The sequence below is a fragment of the Anarhichas minor genome, unplaced genomic scaffold (genome assembly GCF_050575085.1).
Source record: "Anarhichas minor isolate MPS153535 unplaced genomic scaffold, ASM5057508v1 ptg000049l, whole genome shotgun sequence".
Taxonomy (NCBI): domain Eukaryota; kingdom Metazoa; phylum Chordata; class Actinopteri; order Perciformes; family Anarhichadidae; genus Anarhichas; species Anarhichas minor.
In genome coordinates, this window is record NW_027466495.1 from 1,676,057 (window position 1) to 1,695,451 (window position 19,395).

A 19,395-nucleotide genomic window follows, 5' to 3' on the forward strand; every position below is an offset into this window, starting at 1 on the left:
ATAACAACACAGTCTAAGAATGAAGGGCTCTATCTTCATGTAGGGTACACACTGTGCAGAGAAGTGGCACTTTTTCTTCACCTGCACCCTTTTGGTACAGAGGCGGAGTTAAGATTCATATCAGATTCTTGCGGCCGCGTCTGTCATGTCCGACAGCCTGCGTGCTTGACAATCTTCCCTTTGAGTGAGATTAAGTCCTTTAACAGCGATCTGAAGGAGGCGGTTAATAGCCTCTAATTCGAGGGGAAACTCATTGTCAAAAGCACAATAACGCACATTATCAGATCATCTTGATTGTATTGTGTAAACAATACCTCGACTGTCTAAAATAATGGTAAACGTCTCTGCTGTTGTGTACATCGGCGGTTGGATACATCTCAATATTCTGGCTCCCAGGTCAATAACTGCAAATGTGGTTATTCTAAGGCTTATTGTATGACCTAGGTATTGTACATCACTAAGAATGGAGAAGAAGTCCAGAAATATGAATTTATCTCCATGGAACTTATTCTGCTGTTAATTAGGCTACATAAAACTGGATATAATTACGGTAATATAAATTGTTTCAATCATGTATCTATTAATTTCAGGTATTTCAAGTATTCATCTCCTGCTTCTAGCTTATTATATCAAACATTATTCTTATACAGACTACACTGTGAAGATGCAGGTGCCATTTAAAACTAATCTCGCTCGTCACATCTGGAGGCTTGGTATATTTAAGACAAGAGTGCTGCTGTGTGCACACTAATGTGGACTTCAACATGACGGAGTGCTCCACCATAAGTCACGTTAACGATTCAGAGAGGCATCGAGATGGATTTGGGTGCGGATTTGTTCATACGGAGGAGATAATGAAAGATGGAAATATGGGGAAAATGGCCCTTCCAATTTTGTCTTACTTGATCTCAGGTTCATAATCCTGATAGCTGAGCGATATGACAAGAGCAAAACAACAAAAAGAAAATAAGCAGAAATAAATCAAATCGCATAACAAAACATGGGGGAGGCGTAATCAAAAACGTGTGGCCACAAATACAACGTAGAAATTAAGACATTAAGAGGGAAACAATACACCAAAAAGGAAGACGACTTATTTTGGCAGTGGAGATTAAAGCTAAATTCACAGCATTCGCATCCAAACACCAGACATTCATACATTTTGGGAAGGGATTTGTTAGTGATTTACAGGTGATAAACCTCATTATCCTGGTTCACTGAAGTATCTAACTCCCCTCATAAATGCTGGCAGACTTTCACATTTAAGCTGTTATAAATGGGCCAGGTGTGCGGCCAAATAAATGATTTATGAATTCACCGGGGCGACCATTAAACATAATTTTCCCAGGGCTGTCTTAATGACCTGGTGGGAGAGGTACTTCATCAGGACGACTGCCCCCGGAATGGACACAGAAACACAAGCAGTGGGCACAAAGAGAACAAAATATTGTCCTCTAACGAGTGACAGTTTTGGTCGGGCGAATGGTTTACGATGGAGACGCAAGAGGTCATACGTAATGCATCCGAGTGGACAGGAAATGAAAAGGCTACGGCTCCTATCGCACGTGGCTTATCTTCGTCTGGAGTTATCGGATACAAATATGGGGATGAGTTTGACAGCTGCATGGAAGGAGCCTGGAGGCGGAACTTCAGAGACTGCATAACAGTCACTGAAAAGCACAACAGCTCACTTATAAACGAAGAGGGTGCATTTCAGTTGAGTTCTATCCTGTCAGGACTGCTGCATGCCTGAAAGCTGCTAATACAACAGTTACAAAACCTCTCAGTTCATATGTGTGGCATCATTACGCTCAAAGTTGTTTATGTATGGAGTATATAAGGCAAATCATGTTATTTAGGAATAATTATAATTAAATGGGTATTTTATTCAAATTTTAGAATGTTAAATATAGCATCTAAGCAATAGAAGTACTTCCTATCAACTGAGCTTTTCAGTAAACCATCTATTTATTTGAATGGCTGTGCAATATATAGATATATTATCCATCTCTGAGGGTTGCAGCAGAGCACTTCTAGGCTTTAAAAGCACAAAAAAAAAGAGACAGACGCTTCATTGTGCCAATTAAGCAGAGAACCCCTTCAGACTATGGCATCAAATTACCACCAATTTCCTTCAAAATGACTTCATTCGCAGAGGTGCCATTCATCGCAATGTCACAGATCATTTATGCACGAGATTGCAATTGGTCAATTCAACCCGTTTCAAATGCGCATGAAGTCTTTTTGTAGGCCGCTTCTGGGAGGAAAAGAGGAAGTGCTGTGATCAACTCGGCAGGGTGTTAATTATTCAACCAAAGGTATGCTTAAAATGCTAATCGCCTCAAAGTGTTTAAGACATCAATGGCGCAAAGTTTTTTGATGTTGGCATAGACGTTTTGTATCTTTGAAATCATCCTTGTGAGAATATTTCAATTGAAGTTTCATATCTGTACGGGGAGGAAGCTACGCAAGTCAAAAGTCACGCCTTTCTCTAAAAAAAAAATGTACAGTGCATTATGTTGTTAATATGCCATATTTAGTTTGGGATGTAAAATCACAACGGCGCAAAAGTCATGTTGTAATCCATAAATCACAGGGCAGTGGCAGCAGCTGTCTCTATTATAGGGTGAGGAAGGAAAAAAACACATCAAACACAATATCAATTCTATTCTACATCCTCGACTGAGAAATGTTGCATCTTACCAGTGCCATTCTACAATAACACATCCATCATAATAACGGTAGCTAAAAATGAAGAGGGAAAAAAGAAAAATGGAAGATGAAAAACAGAAAGATGTTACAGATAAACACAGCCTCAGATAAAAAAAAAAAAAGGCAGGATGTGTGTGCTAATCAAAAAGAAGAGAGGAGGGGAAGGAGAAAGAGATACACAGCGAAGAAGAGATGAAACATTCATATTAAAACAAGGCGGCGTGATGAAATCTGAACAGAAGATGTGACATCAAACCATAAAGAGGAGGCAAACGGCAGAAATACAACGCAAAAGAAGACACATCTCATTAAACAGAGATAGATTGACTTAATTAACCCGGAGTATCATCATCATCAAACCGGTTCACCTTGGTGACTCGAGGAAAAGCACGGCGATAACTGACTGCTACACCACATTGGACCCGGAATGTTATTTTCAACCCATGTTAAAAACTGAAATACTTAATTTTCCATCATACTTACCTATTTCTACTTGTTTATGCGGAAACAGACCATGGACATGATGTGTTTAGCTAAGCAGTATTTTTAGTAAAAGCCATTCCGTCTGATTTGTTGCGTGTTGAAGAAATGGGTCTCAACTTGAACACCGCGTCAGATGAATGAGGGCTGACAACAGCAGTGCTACTTCATACTAGTTTCCAATGGTCGTGTGAAACATTGCAGACTGTTTTCGGAGTGAGTGAGTTCTTGGGGGGGGGGGGGGGGTCAGGAGGTCAGTTGTTTCCGTACATTATGTGAGGCCAGTGTAATAAATCATACGGCACTGAGAACTCCAGCGGTCAAGACTTCACCGCAGAACAAACTACGCAACGTATCTTGCGGCACCAAAGACGGGCAACGTACAGAACCGGCCTTGACAAATGTTATCTGGAAAAACGATTACAGCATTTTGGATCAGTGCTTTGCTTTAATGTACCTGCTGTTCCGGTCCAGTCGTGGTCTGGAGCTCTATCAAAGTTCTCTGCTAAGCAATCTTTTTTTCACCGCACCATGCCTCAGTATATAAGCTAGAGAGCCAATCAAGGGGGCTGCAGGAGGTTTTTGAATCGCAGCAAGGGTTTAGTTCGTGGTGGATGTTTGAGCTCGGGGCTGAATTAATTTGTGCATATAGAGCATGTGTCTGAGTGTTTCTGAGACTCGGTTGTGTTGGTGTCTAATAACAGATCTGCCGCCGATCAGAACCTACTCTGTGAGCAGAGTACTGACAGTTATTTCATTCAAAGCCACGTGGTTTCAAAAGCACAGAGAACAGCCTGAAAAAATATATATTCGGATCATTTGGACGTCAAGTCTTGACGGCTGTGAAAATGATCCAGGCATCCGCTTCACAATTCTCTTGTCATAAACCCAATTGCGGTTCTTTCATTACTCCAAAGTGCATACACGTGATCTACATGTTCTTTGTTACACGCCTGAATCAAATAGGACCAAAACACATAACCTGTTATTTCACAGAATGTTATTACAAACTAGGACAAAAGAGGAGCCACTAAATGGCTTTCACCGTGTATAGCCACTTCGGAAGATGTCAAGTTTGGATTGATCTGTCATTAACATTGCAAGGAAAGTATTTGGACCTGATTATAGCTTTGAAAAAAGCACGGCAGAAAGAGCAGAACAGGAAATGGCGAGACCTTGATCAGATAGATGAGAAATAAAACAAGGATTGGGTTTCACCAGCTTTGCATTAATAATTTAAAAGTTTTTTGGGGGGAAGGTTCTTAGTCACCACTAGCCAGTTTCCAACAAGGGATTTACTACATCTAGTTGCACCATTTAAGGAAACATTTGTAGCGAGAATTAGTGACAGCAGGAAGTCACCGTAGCGTCCAGAACTTAGTCAACATTTGTATCCTAGCTAAGTTAGCCTGGACTTATGAAGAGCTGATGCAGTCGCCAACTTCAAAATATAGCAACGTCTATATTTCTCAGAAGTGACACATCTGGTGAACACAGAACATCGTTAAATGTCGACTCTCTGCTCCATGTCATCTTGAGGTAACTGTAGTGTCAGTGCGGGTCTCACTTTGGCCCCGCTCAAAGGCAGCACTTAAAAACCACAGCTCCACTCAGGAACATCCTGCAGTGAACCTGTAATTGAAAAACAAAAAGTATGGTCTGGCATGGTTGCAGCTTTTAAGCATGCCATATCATGCTTGCAGGAGATTGTTTTTTTTATGTGTGTATGACTGTGCTGAGAGGAGCAGGGCAGACAGGGCCACTGTGCTGCTGAGACACAAACAGTGATGTGATGCCACAGAGAAACAGCCAGAGCGCCAGCCATAAAGTAGACTAATGTGTCCAGAGTGCCTTAAAAAAAAAGTGAGGGAGACAGCAAAAACAGAGCAGAGACCCTTATCTATCATCGCAAACGGGCGGAAAAACAACTTTACACCATCTGTAGAATGAGTCTGCACTGACACCAGGTAGCTGGAGCTTACAGCAAAGACAATGAGCGAAAACGCTGCGTCATTCTGCAGGGCAAAGGGACCATAAACACAACTTTTCAAACAGTTTATTCACATCCAGCCAGAGGAGGAAACTTTTAGAAGTTTGACTGACGGTTTACCTGAACCAGTCTATAAAGTTAAATCTGTGGTATGTTTCCAACACTGCATGAGACTACAATACATGCAAAGTTTGAATCCGAGTTATATAATCATTATTGTCCCTCAAGCTTTCATATCATCTGGAAGCAGCCAGGCAAAGGCAGATAAACTGACTCAAACACACATTAAGCGCGCACACACACACATAAAATATATGAATATTCATCGGTGGCATGTTGACATCAAGATAACACCAGGTCAGGTCTGTCAGATTGTCTCCTGGCCTTCTCCTGTGCAGACAGCAGTGTTATCCAGATAACGGCGGGGACGCAATAGAATACCTGTTTGATTTTAACCCTGCCTGACACAACCTTTCAGCTTAATAGGAGACGCTTACCTTGCAGGCTCAGACTCCCAGACCCTTGGGTTGGGTGTTCACAACCTTAAGTGCTTTTAATGAGGTTTTTGAAATAGCAAAGGGGGGGGGGTGGGGGGGGGGGGCGGCAAGCAAGTGTGAATTGCTCGGAAACATCGGCTTGAATACAGAGTAACATCCCAATGTTTCTCTTTAACCAGGGCTTCATTAAACTGAAAGAATCGGGAGGAAAAGTTGGCTCAAATTGAGTCGTACGAGATACAATTCAGCTGTCCGAGAGCTTTTGGTGGAGGCGAGCTCGTCACATTGAAACATTCTTTCCATCTGTAACAAATGTCATAAGGAGTGCTATTTCTGGACGACTTTAATGGATATCTGGGTGATGTGAGTGCTCTTACTTGATGTTGTCCAGGCAACCGGAGTCTGGTTTCAATATGGCCGTGTGATGGAACATCTTGTAGAGAGCGATGCCCAGGAAGATCACATTGAGCTGAGGGACAGACAGAGATACAGAGAGGGAGAGAGGGAGAGAGGGAGAGAGGGAGAGAGAGAGGGAGAGGTTTTCCTGTTTCAGTTCCATTCATTTTAAATCAGAGCACTTTGTAGCACGGAGCTGGAAACGCTGCAGCCAGACTTGGTTTCCCACTTTGCCAAACAGAGCACAAAATCCTATGAAACCTCTACGGTGGTATAACAGACTAAACAGCAAACGGTGAGACACGACAGCTGCATACTTGTATGAGGGAGCCTTTCCTGTCTGACTTATTCAAACTTGTCTCACACTTAGAGACGAGCACGGGGAATTACTGCCACTGCTGCCGAGTTCGTTTTCTTTTGACATTTTCTTCCCTTTTCTTAAAGCAAACACTGACCACTTTGAGTAACTTCTAATCACATTATAAAGCATTATAACACTGATAATAATGCTTTATAAGAATACTAAAATGTATTACAACTATGGGAATTATAACACCAAAGAAAGTCAGTGAGTGGCCAGCAATTATGGAGCTTTATGATGCTTGACCTTATAAGTCATTACAAATGCTTTTTTAATGTGCTATGATTATGGTTATAAATGACTATGAATAATACTATTTATACAGTGCTATAAATAGATTACAACGCATTATAGGTATGATTATAATGCATTACATGGGTGTTATAGAAAGTGTTAACAAAAACATTTTTGTAAAATGCATGCGGTACTTTTCACATTTCTATCATAGCATGTATCATGTCCCCTGCTACATGACAAGCAAAGACAGCATTTAATGGGTGGGGTATCATTTCATTAACACTTGGATGTGCCTATTTACTATAACATAGGACAATCATTTACCTTTAAGTGAAGCACTATGTTTTTTTATGTACCAGATTTCTTATTCAAATAACTAACTTAAACACAGAATTTGAGTAAAGCACATCTCAATGAGATTTCACTTAATTTACTGATGTTCACAGTTAAAATTAAGCTTATAACACGGCATTTTTTTAACCGCTAAAAATGCATCTTTGCCCAAACCCTCACCAAATGTCCCAGGGGACAATTGGATCTGAGCTCTAGCCTTCTTTCCAAAACAGATTTTTTTCTTGTTTATAAATCTAAGAGAGAAAGGAGTGAGTCATGAGGCACACAGAGATGCATTGTGAGTGATTCCACCGAACTGGAGCATGAAAGAGCATTATGCATGTTAGGATTTAGCATCCAGCTGAGCAGTAAGAGTTAAGAATTGTTAGAATTGCACATGTTGGGACCCGTGGGACAATACAATTGTCACATTTGTGGTTGTTGAAGACATTTACTAGTTGATTTACTGATTCCCAATATTAATTATGATTGCTGACTGGTGTCTTGGAAAATAAAGAGCTTGTAGCACAGCAATATTTACAGCTTTGCATTAGCTTAAACAGTTAGAACAACATTCTGACATCAGATTTAAAGCAGAGGGATCGATAAATGAGATATTTCATTGGAAAATTGGGGCTGTCCTAGTTGGGAAAGACACAGAAAGTGTGTGTGTGTGTGTGTGTCTTCATTGCACCCAAAGCTGTCTGTGTGCCTGCGAGGAAGAGATGAAAAAAGGTAGTGGAGTACGAGTTGGAACAGGAAGAAAATCAATCATAATCGCAGTGCGGATTACTCCAACACTGCATACTGAGCAGAGTTCACTCTCTTTCTCTCCCCGCCCCCCTATGCCCCCCAATAATTGTCTTAGCCGGTGACTGCAGCGGGGGTGACAAACTGCAATATATTTCCTACACCCCTCATTCGTTTCTCTGGACGGTTCCGTGCCCGGCGGTGGCATATATGCTCAACAGGGCAGAGAAAAGAGCGAGGATAGGAGCTAGAAAAAGAAATCTCGGCGGACCATTTAAGCGATGACCCCGCAGGCTAAGTAGGGTTAATGAGCAGAAGGGGTGGATGGGGTAACGCTTACCATAATTATCAAGGTTGCTGGTCCTATGAAACTCCAAATGAAGTAGGTGTCCAGGCGAAGCCAGCAACTGCAATGAAAGAGACAGAGTGAGAGGAAAAGGGGATGGGGGTATACAGAGAGAGAGAGAGAGAGAGAGAGAGAGAGAGAGATTTGAGGTTATAGCTTCGTTCTCATGCTCAGAGGATATACATCAAGTAGGAGGCTGGAGTGACACAAAGGAATAGGTACTTCAAAACATAGATTGCCGCAAGGGGCTTGGAGAATTATGGCCATCAGTAAGAATTTGGAGGAAAGGGGGCTTTCAGTGGCAATGACAGTAATAATGATGGGCTTTCATAGCCAAACAGGTGTACTATCAAAGACAAAGAAAAACAAACGGAGCGGGATGCAGCTAAAACTGTAAAAGGATGCACCCTAAAGGCTGGGAGCGACCCGACTCTAGTACGATTCAGTTTCAATTTGTCGGGTTCAGATAGGAAATTAACATTACAAATGATAATTTATGGATGATTCAATTGGTTCTCAATTGAATCCTAGCTGTATCACTCCAGAGGAATTGGATTGACCCTGACCCTGACAGACATGGTCACACGCAGTCCTTAAGCACTCAGCAAAGTGTCTTACATGTTCATGTTAACTGCGATGACTCTCGAGGACTGCTGTAACGATGTCGAGAATTAAATAACACACTCTCCTGACCTCAACTCATATCAACACAGAGCAGATAGTCAATTCTTCTTTGCTGAGTGGAACTAAATACAGACCAGAAGGGCCGGTTGGAAGGTGGCAGTGCCCCCTTTGAAATGGCAAAAAAAAAAAAAACTTGATTCATGACCTGTGGTTGAATTATTAATCTTTTAATCTCCGCTGCTGCAGCAGATAGACGCCTCCATATTTGGCCACTGGAAAATTACAGTTCATACAGACGTGTTTCCATTCAGCCTGACGAAGTGGAAGTAGAAGAGTATTAGCTGTAATTCAACAGCATATTAATGCAAATTGAGATTATGGGGAACACACCACTTAGACAGTGACTGTCTAGTGTAGAAGACAAAAACACGACAAAAAAGAAAAGAAAACATTGTTGTCGTGAAATGGCACACTGCCTTAAATTCTGATTTCTGAGGAAAGGTGAGGTGTCCCTTTTCCATAAAAACCTACTCTGAAAGCAAAAGACTCAATGATCCATGATATCATGGATGCTATTGTGGTCCCATTCTCTTTGAGGAAAAGCAGGATTTACAGCGAAATAGCCTAAAAACCTCAGCCGCAATAGACAAGTTTGTATAGGTTTCACTTGTTGTCACCAAAGAACCCGCAGACAAATGAGAGAGAATACTGTATATGAAGTGACAAGACAGAAAATTGACTGGTCTTTTGTTGTTCCTGGGACTTGATATGTCTCCCCCTCACTGATATCAATGGATGAGAGGAGGAAACACAGAAAAACACATATGGATGCAGAAAGAAGTGAATAAGTGCAAACAAAAGATACACAACATGCACAGAACTCTGGCTGCTCATCAAAGCACATGCTCCGAACGTCGCGGTTTTTAAATTATGCTGAAGGTTTCTATTGTTGTTTTGTGCCTTCTTCTTCTTCAGATCATAGAAAGATTTAAAGACGTGGTGGGCGGTGGGAGCTGCGGGCTGTTATTTTTTTTCTGCCTTCTCTACCTCCTCTTCTCCACTTGTGTCATGGTTGTGGAGCACATCTAGTTTCATCTACCCCCCCCTGGTGTGCTTCTTTATGCACTATTCCATTAGTAACCAAGCAATAAAAACCATAAAAGTGTGCCAGTCAAAACACAAGCCAAGCTCGTGCCAACAGTGTTCTGGCATTCTGCAGCGATCTGAGACAGGCTGTCCTTTGAGCCATGGCAGCTTCGTCGGGAAAGAAGTCTTCGCAACAGAGATAGTCATTTCACTGGCGTGACAGTGGAGCTGATGACCAAGAGTGTGAGTCAAGCAATGTGAAATGATTGCGCCAAGGAGATCACCAGCTGCCTTTTGGTTTGGTCTTAAGTCCCGAAGCACGTTGTGCCTAATGAAACAAAAAACGCCTTTTTTAACCCCTTTTAGATCACATCGCCGGTGAAATTGTGCAAATATTTAACAATATATATATTTAGAAAATGACTAGAGATGAGTTTCTTCAATTTATATCATCTTCTCTTCATGTAAAACAAAGTATGATGTGTGCTTAAATAAGCGAGTATTGTTAAGAAACCAATTTCAACTAATAATATCATGACATCCATCCATCCATCAATCAATCATTTTTAGCGACAAGGGAGGTGCTCCAAATCGCACTATATCCTAAAACCGTCAATGCAAAATATTTGATTTAAATCCCTCTTGTAACTGTACACCAGCTTGGGTATTCTTCAGTAAAAAGCTAACTAGTGAAGAAGCCTTACTGCCCTTGAGGAAACCATAGTTTATATTGTTGTTTTTTTTGCAAATAATCAATGCAAACATTAAAAAAAAATCTGAGTATGAGAGTAACAAACTAACTTTTAGCATGCCAACTTCCTTCCAAAATATATTTTTGTTTGTTTTCTTGAATTTCTACATTACAGTTTAAATTGACAGAAAAACACATTTCAAATTGTGTTTTGTGTGGGTGTGTTGACCAGCATACATAGTCAAACTCAAACAATAGTGTGTTCTTAAGATAGCAATAGCTAACACAGCCAATAGTCTGATTGTGTCCTGACTACTACATGTAGCTAATGTCAAAATACAAATAACTACAACAGATTTCACTATATACCAATAAATATAGTAAACAAAGTTGGCCTTGCAAATGTTTTGTAAGAAATAAAAATGCATTCAACATGTTTGTTCGGCCTAAAGGACACAATGGTAATGGTGAGAGACACTGAATGTAAACGTAGGTGTTTGCAAGAAACCTCCACAGGACTTCTTAGACACCACCCACCACTGTTCTTCATGCTCAGTGGAACACACTGGACAGTTGCACCAACTAGTTTGTTGAAACAAATATTCCATCTCCCGAGTTTACAGGTGGTTTGATGCATTACTTTCATTAAACTGGAGAAATTACATGGGATCCCGCCCTTGTTTTGCTGACCACTAGATGCCTTCACTGGACTCGAGCAGAGTCAAGTGTCTTGCTCAAAGGCGCATTTAGAATAATCACTTAAGAGTAATTGAATGGAGGTCCTACTACTTTCTTTGGTTCAAAGATTCCTAGTTGATCTCAGCCTTTGAACAGGTGACTTCACAAGCTTGCTGAGCTCCAGGCTGCTTTTTAATGTGCTCAGTTATTACGAGACACTGGGGCTCAGCTTCAGCCATCTACTAAACCTGGGTCACTTGCTGGATATGTCTGCTCAAAGTGATAACACCTATGACAGCGCCGCTATGGTCCCCAAATCAATTTGCAGCGGGACTACGCGCCCTCCCCCACCTTTTGCTATTCACCACGTATCACGCCTTGTCCTTTCCCTCATCCTTCAATGGCTGAGTATAATTGTCCCACCGGTGGCAGGCTTTAATTATTCACATGATGCCAAGGCTCAGGCGGTGGCAGCTATCACCTCATCCATCACCAAGAACTATGGCTCCGCCAATCTACAAATGCACTGTCTATCAGTGGCGTTGTGTGTAGCAATGTGTGTGTGTGACATTTATGATAAACATCTTTTAAGCAACCTGCTGATGCTGGTCTTCATTATTTTCAGATGGGTTTGAGATTAACAGAGAGGAATGGAGGCCAATCCTCTGTTTGGCATTACACTGCTTTATAGACCACTTTGTATTTCAGGGGAAAGAGCTTATGCAGCTTCTGTAGAAAATACAAAACGGCAGTCTCTGTCGCTGCCCATCTTTTTGTTAATCTCCTGTCTTTTTCTCTCTCATTCACTCTCCATCTCCCTGTTCATACTCACTCTCCTCCCCCCCTCCCTTGCTCTTAATCTGTCCATGCCTGTGCTGTAATTTGTGCATCCTAAAATGCTGAAGACATTAACCATAACAGCCCGCCATTCATCCAACAATACCATATCCTGAAGTGAGCATTTTTCACCGTCGAAACCATGTCAATTCAGCAGTGGGGAAATGTACGCAGCTTGAGTAACCGTTCGGCTTCATTAAATGTTGATGATGAGCAATGGCTACTGGAGCGTCATCTGCAAGATTGTTAAAGCTCCTAAAACCAACACAAACTGTCGCCATGTTGTTAGCAGGGCTTTTTTTGGCTTCCTGCTCCCCACCAGCTCAGGTTGTAGACACAATGTCATGAGATGACGATATCAACATTGCAGTGAGTTGCTTTTGGTATCCATGTCAATTGAACATATTTGACAAACTGCTTATTTCGGTTACACTGAGAGACAGGAAAGGTAGAGGCGACTGTAGCTCAGTCGGTAGAGCTGGTTGGTTCGGGCGGGGTAAGTGGCCGGGTCCTCCTAACCACATGTTGCTCAAGTGTCCTCTAAATGAAAATGACAAATCAAGTCATAGTCCCTTCAGTTTGGGGTTCAAACTATCTGATGCAACATTTCCCCCAAAATCATTCCAGCAATTAAAGAACATATATAGTCTGCCAGGGTCACATTTTTCCAATATCTACTGATCTGGAACTTTAGTCTGGAACTTATTTCTCATATATCTACATTTGCAGACAAACCAAAACGTTATGCACTTGCAATCATTACCATTAATGACTAGAAGGATGAAGAGCAGTGTATATCTTATATATAAAAAGGTACCTTCATATGAGTTTTTGTGTATAAGACCTCATTTTTAATTGTGAAACCTAATCCAGCTTGCGCATGTACTCACACTCGGTCGGTGCCGTAACTGCGGTAGTCCACTGCGGCAGAAACGGCCACGATTAGCGCGGGAACCCCGTAGCCCACCAGGTAGAAGTAGCGCCGCCGCGAGTGCTCGCTCTCAAACACCTCCACCAGCATGATGTAGAGCTGCACACCCTCCAGGAACATCCATGTGAACGCTGCCAGGAAGAAGAAGTGGAGCAGGGCGGCGAAGACGGCGCAAGCAATCTGGTAAAGGTTTATAGCGGCAGACACAAATGAGAGAGATAAACAGGGAGGGGAAAAAAAAGAAGGCAGATGTGAGTATTCACAGTTTAAAACATTTGAATCAAATCAGTTTCAATGCGTTGCTAGAGGGCATAATATGACGAAATGTGTCCTCCAAGTGACTAAAATTGAGCAGCGTTTTCTGACCTCTGCAGATTTGTGTCTTCCCAACAATTAGCATTGCTAAGCTTTGTTTGGCTGAAGTGATTGGATGTTTGCCTGTACTGACTGGCAGGAGAACGCTGCAGCTACTGAGCCCATGTGGTCTTGTTTGCTGTAGCTGGCACAGATGAAAGAGAGATATGAAGAAGCGAAGTCAACAGTCCAAGAGCCCATTTGGAGCTCATCGCATTTACACGGCAGCCAGGTGTGAGCACATAACGCAGTGACACGCTGCCTGAGCTGGTAGAGATACGTATAATGCAAGACTAGAATACAGCAGACTGTCAATCGCGTGTTTGCACGTAGCCCACACATTTTGGTACAATAATAACATACAGTACTTACATGGATTGATCTAATTATTGGCACAGTTGAACATAACTAGCGTATATTGTCACTGAAACGGATCCAATTAAATAACTAAAAGGTTGAGTGGACATTAATTGCAGTCCAGGAGAGTGATCATAGAGCCAGGCTGTGAATCTCACCCATAAAATGTTATGGAAGGGAAAAGTTGTAGGGCCGAAGCATCATCTTTAACTCTCCAGGGAAGTAGCTTTGCGGCTAAACTATGGCCTGTGAGTGTTGGTTCTGATAGTTGTGGTGATATTTGCAGAGCAAAAAAATCGATGTGATTTGATAGCATGAGGCTAAAAAGTAGTTTCTCTATGAATTTAGTATTTCTATAATAATTCCATAATTGACCTGCACCTATAACACAGTTGTGACCTGTTGGTAATCCTGGATAAACAATGATTTTAAACAAATTAATAAATACAATTATTGAAAAAGACTATTAGCAATAAGATATATTCCAGCGTCTGTCCGCATTATAAATTCATAGACACCGTAATAATTTCATACTGTGCACAGACAATCACTCCAGCAAAGCTAACTGTGCACTCATCCTCATTAGCAAGCAAAAAAAATGGCATGTTTGCGAGAAGCTGTAGGTGGAATAAAGCCCTCCGCCAACTTGTATACATGTAATGGCTCCACATTTGTCTACAGTGTTGAGTGTTGAGCACACACACTTGAAGATGACTGTGCAGTGACAGCATGCCTCCACCTGCCACCACAGCTGAGCTCTTACAGGAAAAGCAATGCCATCCAAGCTGAAGCTATGATACTAGAAGACGGTTTAGTGTATTGAACGGTTTAATCCAGATGCATCTGAAGTGTTAACAAATTGGAAAAGTGCACAAGGAGGTAGTTGGGGAGTGAACGGATGAATTAATTTCAGTGAGTATGTGCAATAGAACAATGACATCTAGATATGAGGAGGTGAGTTGGCAGGTGTGTGGTGTGTCTGCGTATGTGAGAGTAATTTCAAGAAGATGTTTGCTTCTGTGCAACTAGGGGACCAAGAGAGAGTGTTTGTTGAATAAAGAGCATCCAATTCTTTCCCTTTTCTGTATTTCTTCTCCGTGAGCCTGGAAGAATCAAAAGAGTTGAGGGCCACTGGCACTCTCTGGGAAGCACCACTCACAGCATACAGCAGGCCACCAAAGGTTATGTTTTCTAAAAAAAAAAAATGCTTGGCTCTTAAATCTAGAGGGGATGGTGAACACTCCTCAGTGAAGGTTAATACAAAGCTTTCAGGGAGCCCTTCTAGCAGCCTCTAGGGATCATGTATTTGGGGGAGAAAAAAAGTGACTTTCAACAAATTTTGTGATTCAAGATTTGTTTTTTGGGCAAGGAGCAAAGAGAGGGGCATGTCTGGTTTTTGTTCCATCTAGACACTTCAATGCACCTCTTACTGACTAGATGTTCCAAATACTGCTACCTGAGTGTCTACATGGACTAAAAGAAATAACAATATCACATCCATACTGGCCATCATATTCACATTGTTTTTGTACTTTTAATGTCGCCATATTCTTGGCACATCAATGCCCTCCTTGCCTGGTCCTTGAGTATTGGTCCTCTCTTGGCAGGTTAGTTGTGGGACCGTATACTTTCCAGTTTGTAATAACGGATTTAATGGTGCTCCGTCAGATCATGTGACAGATCATGTTAAGCTTAGATGCACACAAGGTGGACTTTATTTAAATAAATATGTGATTTCTGAAGATAATTGGGAGCACCAGATCATATTAAGGGGCTTCATAGCAAATAGAGTGAACGCGTATGTGCACATCACTTATCAGTGTTTTTAAAAATCCAAATAATAATCCACTTTAATTCCAGGTCATAATGCAACAAAATGTCTTTTCAAGGCACTGTACAGAATGATATTATATTACATTTCAGCCAATGCATCCCCCTAAATGCTGCACACTGTACCTTTAAAGTTGTTCACCGTTTTGCAGTACTTTGTGCAGCGTGCTAAATGCAACAGTGCTAAATAAATCGATACTTAAGTAAGTATCCATCAGCGGTAGTCTTACCGGCTGGTCACCCCGATTGATCCCCACGAGGAACAGGGACTCGGCGATGAACAAGCTGATGCAGAGGTTCTTATGGATGGTGTTACGGTCACTCTGGAGGCCGCGGAAGAAGCAGAAGGTGAAGAGGCTGATGAGCAGGCAGACCAGAGACAGGAGGATGCCAACCCAAGTGATGACGTCAAGAAGCATGTCATGAACGGGGTCTGTGTTCTGTAGGGGAGGTGATGAGAGAAAGTGGTCAACAACGTCCAGTCCATTGCTGATTGTCATCATACTTTTAATATAGTCTTACTATTGCACCCATAACCACATTTTGGTATTTGACAAAACTGTGATGACACTTTAATGTGAGTATGCCATCTACAAGGGTTCATTTGTAAAGCAAAAACATACAATTAAAACATGAACATACAATTTAATCACCATTCTGTTCCAGCAACAACTCAAAAGCTTCTATTTTCATGATTTATTTAGTTTGTAGTTTTCGGGTGTAAAGTGCATGCGACCATCCAATAAACCGCTACAGAGCGAGTCACAGGTGGCAGATATGAATCATGAATTAGTCAGTGTGAATCAATCTAAAATGCCCCCCCGTGGCTTAATTTTGGTCAGGCAGTCCAAAGGGCGGCAGGTGTCTCAGACCAACGCAACATAAATACTATCAAACCACAACATGGTCAAGCCTTCACTGATCCCTTTTAGATTATTTTCTCTTCTCAAATAGTAATTTGCTACCACAGCCAGTTTTGGGCACTAAAACGCCTTTTGCTGACAATAAATTTGTGCCTTTACGGGAGAGATAAGGATCAACAGTGATTCCACTGCAGCCATGAAAGAAAATTTACATCGGTCCATAAAAGCAAAGTGCACATAGGGGTACTTGGACAGAAGTGGGGACAAGGCAACACACACTAAAACAGCAGAATCTGCAGAATGACTGACTTCTGTGGCCTTAAACACATGAAAGCAAAGACATTACAAGTGACATTCTGCCAAGATCCTGCCCAGGGTAAAACCTAGGACTGTTCGGATCGGAGCTTTATTAGCAATGTGTAATAGGTGGCATCTTGTCACCTATTACAGTCCCCAGGGCCATTCTTGCTTGATCAGCAAACTTCACGGAAATCCCCCCAAAACACTGATTCCCAAACAGGGTATCTTGTACCCCATCGGGTACCAACATCGAGTAGTAGCTCAACTAATGTGATGGAATAAAGATTACAATTAGATACAAAAAATGAAAAAAATGGATAAACAGTTAAAATAGTTAGTTAAAAGAAAAGGATGAATAGTTAAAAGTATTGGATAAACAGTGAAAATAGCTAAAAGTAATGGATACTTTGTTGAAATGTCCATCTACTGCTGCTCCAAGTGGTAGTAGTGCAACGTTCAATTGTATACAAATATCGTAGCATCCACTTAAAATCATTAATAGTTAAATAATATCCAGTTAAAAATCATTTCAAGAGAACGCATTTGGAACACGGCAGGTGGTGCGCATGATGGGGTTCCTGATTTATCTGACAAGGCTTGTTGGGGGGTGCATCTGAAGATTTAACTGTGCACAAGCACACGTCAGCGAAACAGATGCCCGGGTTCCCTGTACAATCCCACATATGGTATCAAGGACTGCACTGTCATGTGAGAACGTTGTATCATGCTACCAGTAGGGAAGAAAAGACTTGCCAAGACAGATGCTAAATAATGACACAGGCTTAAATAAGTGTCTCCTATGTGTAAAACATGGGGAGAGGCATCAGAGAGATAATTACTGTATGCAAGCACTTTGGGCAGCTTTTAAGGGTTCCTAATTTCCCAAAGGGATCGTCCTCTTTTTCATCCTGCTGGGCTTTGATTCAAAGAAGGGAGGAATCGAGTGGAAGTGGTTGTGGTGGTGTGTGTGTGGGGGGGGGGGGGGGTGATTTAAAGAAATCTGCCAACCTCCAGACAACTGACTATCATTCCTGCTGGGACTCAAGTACCATCTCGGTACAACTTTTAAACGCTGAATTGACGACTACGTCTGAATGCTAATGAAGATCAAATAGGAATTATTCAAACACAGAGGAATGCTGCATACTTAACGGGAGACGGCTGATTAGCATTGACAGACAGTTAAAAATAACCCAGCACAGGTGAAAGCAAAGATAAACTCCCTTTTAACTGTGTATACATCAAGGACCGACACCGTATATTAACTACCAGACTTCAGAGTGCAGTTTGGCTGTTTGGCTGTTTGATATCAAAGGTGTGTACGCAGCCTTGGCCTTCAGCAAATAATGTATGACTCTGAGCTGTAGCGTTGGACAAACCCAAGAAAATATTTGCTTATGTTGAGAAATAACGCCGCAAAAGCATACTATATGTCTAATATGTCTCTCAAACAAGCGCCTCTTTAAATCATATGTCGACCACAGTCAGCAGTATTTTCCGCAGGGGCAAGGGAGAGACAGACTATCAACAGCCACGGGTGTTTATGTCTTTTCTTCTTCACATCAGTCAAGTTAGAGTGAGGAAACTTGGGGGGTGACGTATTGCACAAAAGCCTTGTTTAGTGGCAGCTCAGCTAATGCTAGCAGAGAGGGTGAACAGATGCTGATCATTAAGGGGCTCTGCTACAATAACAGCCGCAGTGCTCCTTGAGTCTGGGGAGTGCGCTCTTTTGATTTTCCTGCCTGATGAGCCGTTGTGTATACGTTGGCGGGCTGGGGGGGGGGGGGGGGGGGGCTGGCAAGATGTTACATAGAGCAGACGTCTGTTTGTTTGTGTGTGTGTGTGTACGTCTGTGTGAAAGTAAGGCTGATTACTTACTTTAGAGGGGGGCATACAGTATAGTATGTCCAGAAGTATTAGTATGTTGTATCATAAAAAGTTATATTATAGTATTGCAAAGAAAGGAAAGGGATGCCGTTTGCGTTTGCATGCTCTGTAGGTACGGTATGCATGCGACACATACGTCTGTTTTCAGTCTGCTGCATTACAAAAGGTATCGATGCGGTGGGTGGTACGAGCTGCGGCGCGAAGGTCTCCCGGGTTAGCGAGCTGTGCACTGGCTGCAGGCTCTATCCATCACAATCTCACATTCAATTGGAGAAGGGCCAGGTCAGAGAGAAAGGGAAGGCAACAGAGCACGAGAGAAAAAGAGACAAAGCTATAGAAACAGAGAGAGAGAGAGAGAGAGAGAGAGTGGTGCGGAGTGTATCTACACCTGAGTGATGGATTTACTGAGGAATGATTTCTTTGTTCTGGGAGGTGGATGATGGCTGAGACGACGCCGGCCACAATGTCTCTGTCCTTTTACTCGCGGGTCTGCCCAGGCTGGATGGCAATTGGCAAATGATCTGCAGAGCCTCTGCACCTAACCTCACACTGAACAAGCCTCAACGATGGGAATCAGTGTCGTGGGTCTCTGAAGTGAGCAGACGTGATTTGCTCTGAAATCCACTCGCTGTGTCGCAAGGGCAGTCGAGTCATACGGCATCCATGTTACTTAGCAGGGCGAGGCACATTTATTCGATTTGTCTTCCAATCTTTCTCTTCTACATTTTTCTCTGATTTCTTAAACACACATGTTTTTCATTCCAGACGGATGCCTGAGGAGATTGGCTTTGGCCCTGATCTGCTCGCACGCAGCACAAAATACGGTTTCCTGGCATTCGAGCAGTCTGACAAAGA

The 19,395-nt window shown here is 42.1% G+C and overlaps 1 protein-coding gene across 1 annotated transcript in view; it reads right to left on the minus strand.

Annotated features, from left to right (window-relative positions):
• The window catches only part of LOC142971769 (adhesion G protein-coupled receptor L3), a 111,669-nt gene that overhangs the window by 11,011 nt on the left and 81,263 nt on the right, over positions 1–19,395 (minus strand). The window contains exons 13-16 of the mRNA XM_076112428.1: positions 15,721–15,930; positions 12,909–13,129; positions 8,097–8,163; positions 6,057–6,148 (exon numbers count right to left, since the gene is read on the minus strand). Coding sequence (XP_075968543.1) covers positions 6,057–6,148; positions 8,097–8,163; positions 12,909–13,129; positions 15,721–15,930 — 590 coding nt within the window. The remainder of the gene's footprint in view (positions 1–6,056; positions 6,149–8,096; positions 8,164–12,908; positions 13,130–15,720; positions 15,931–19,395) is intronic.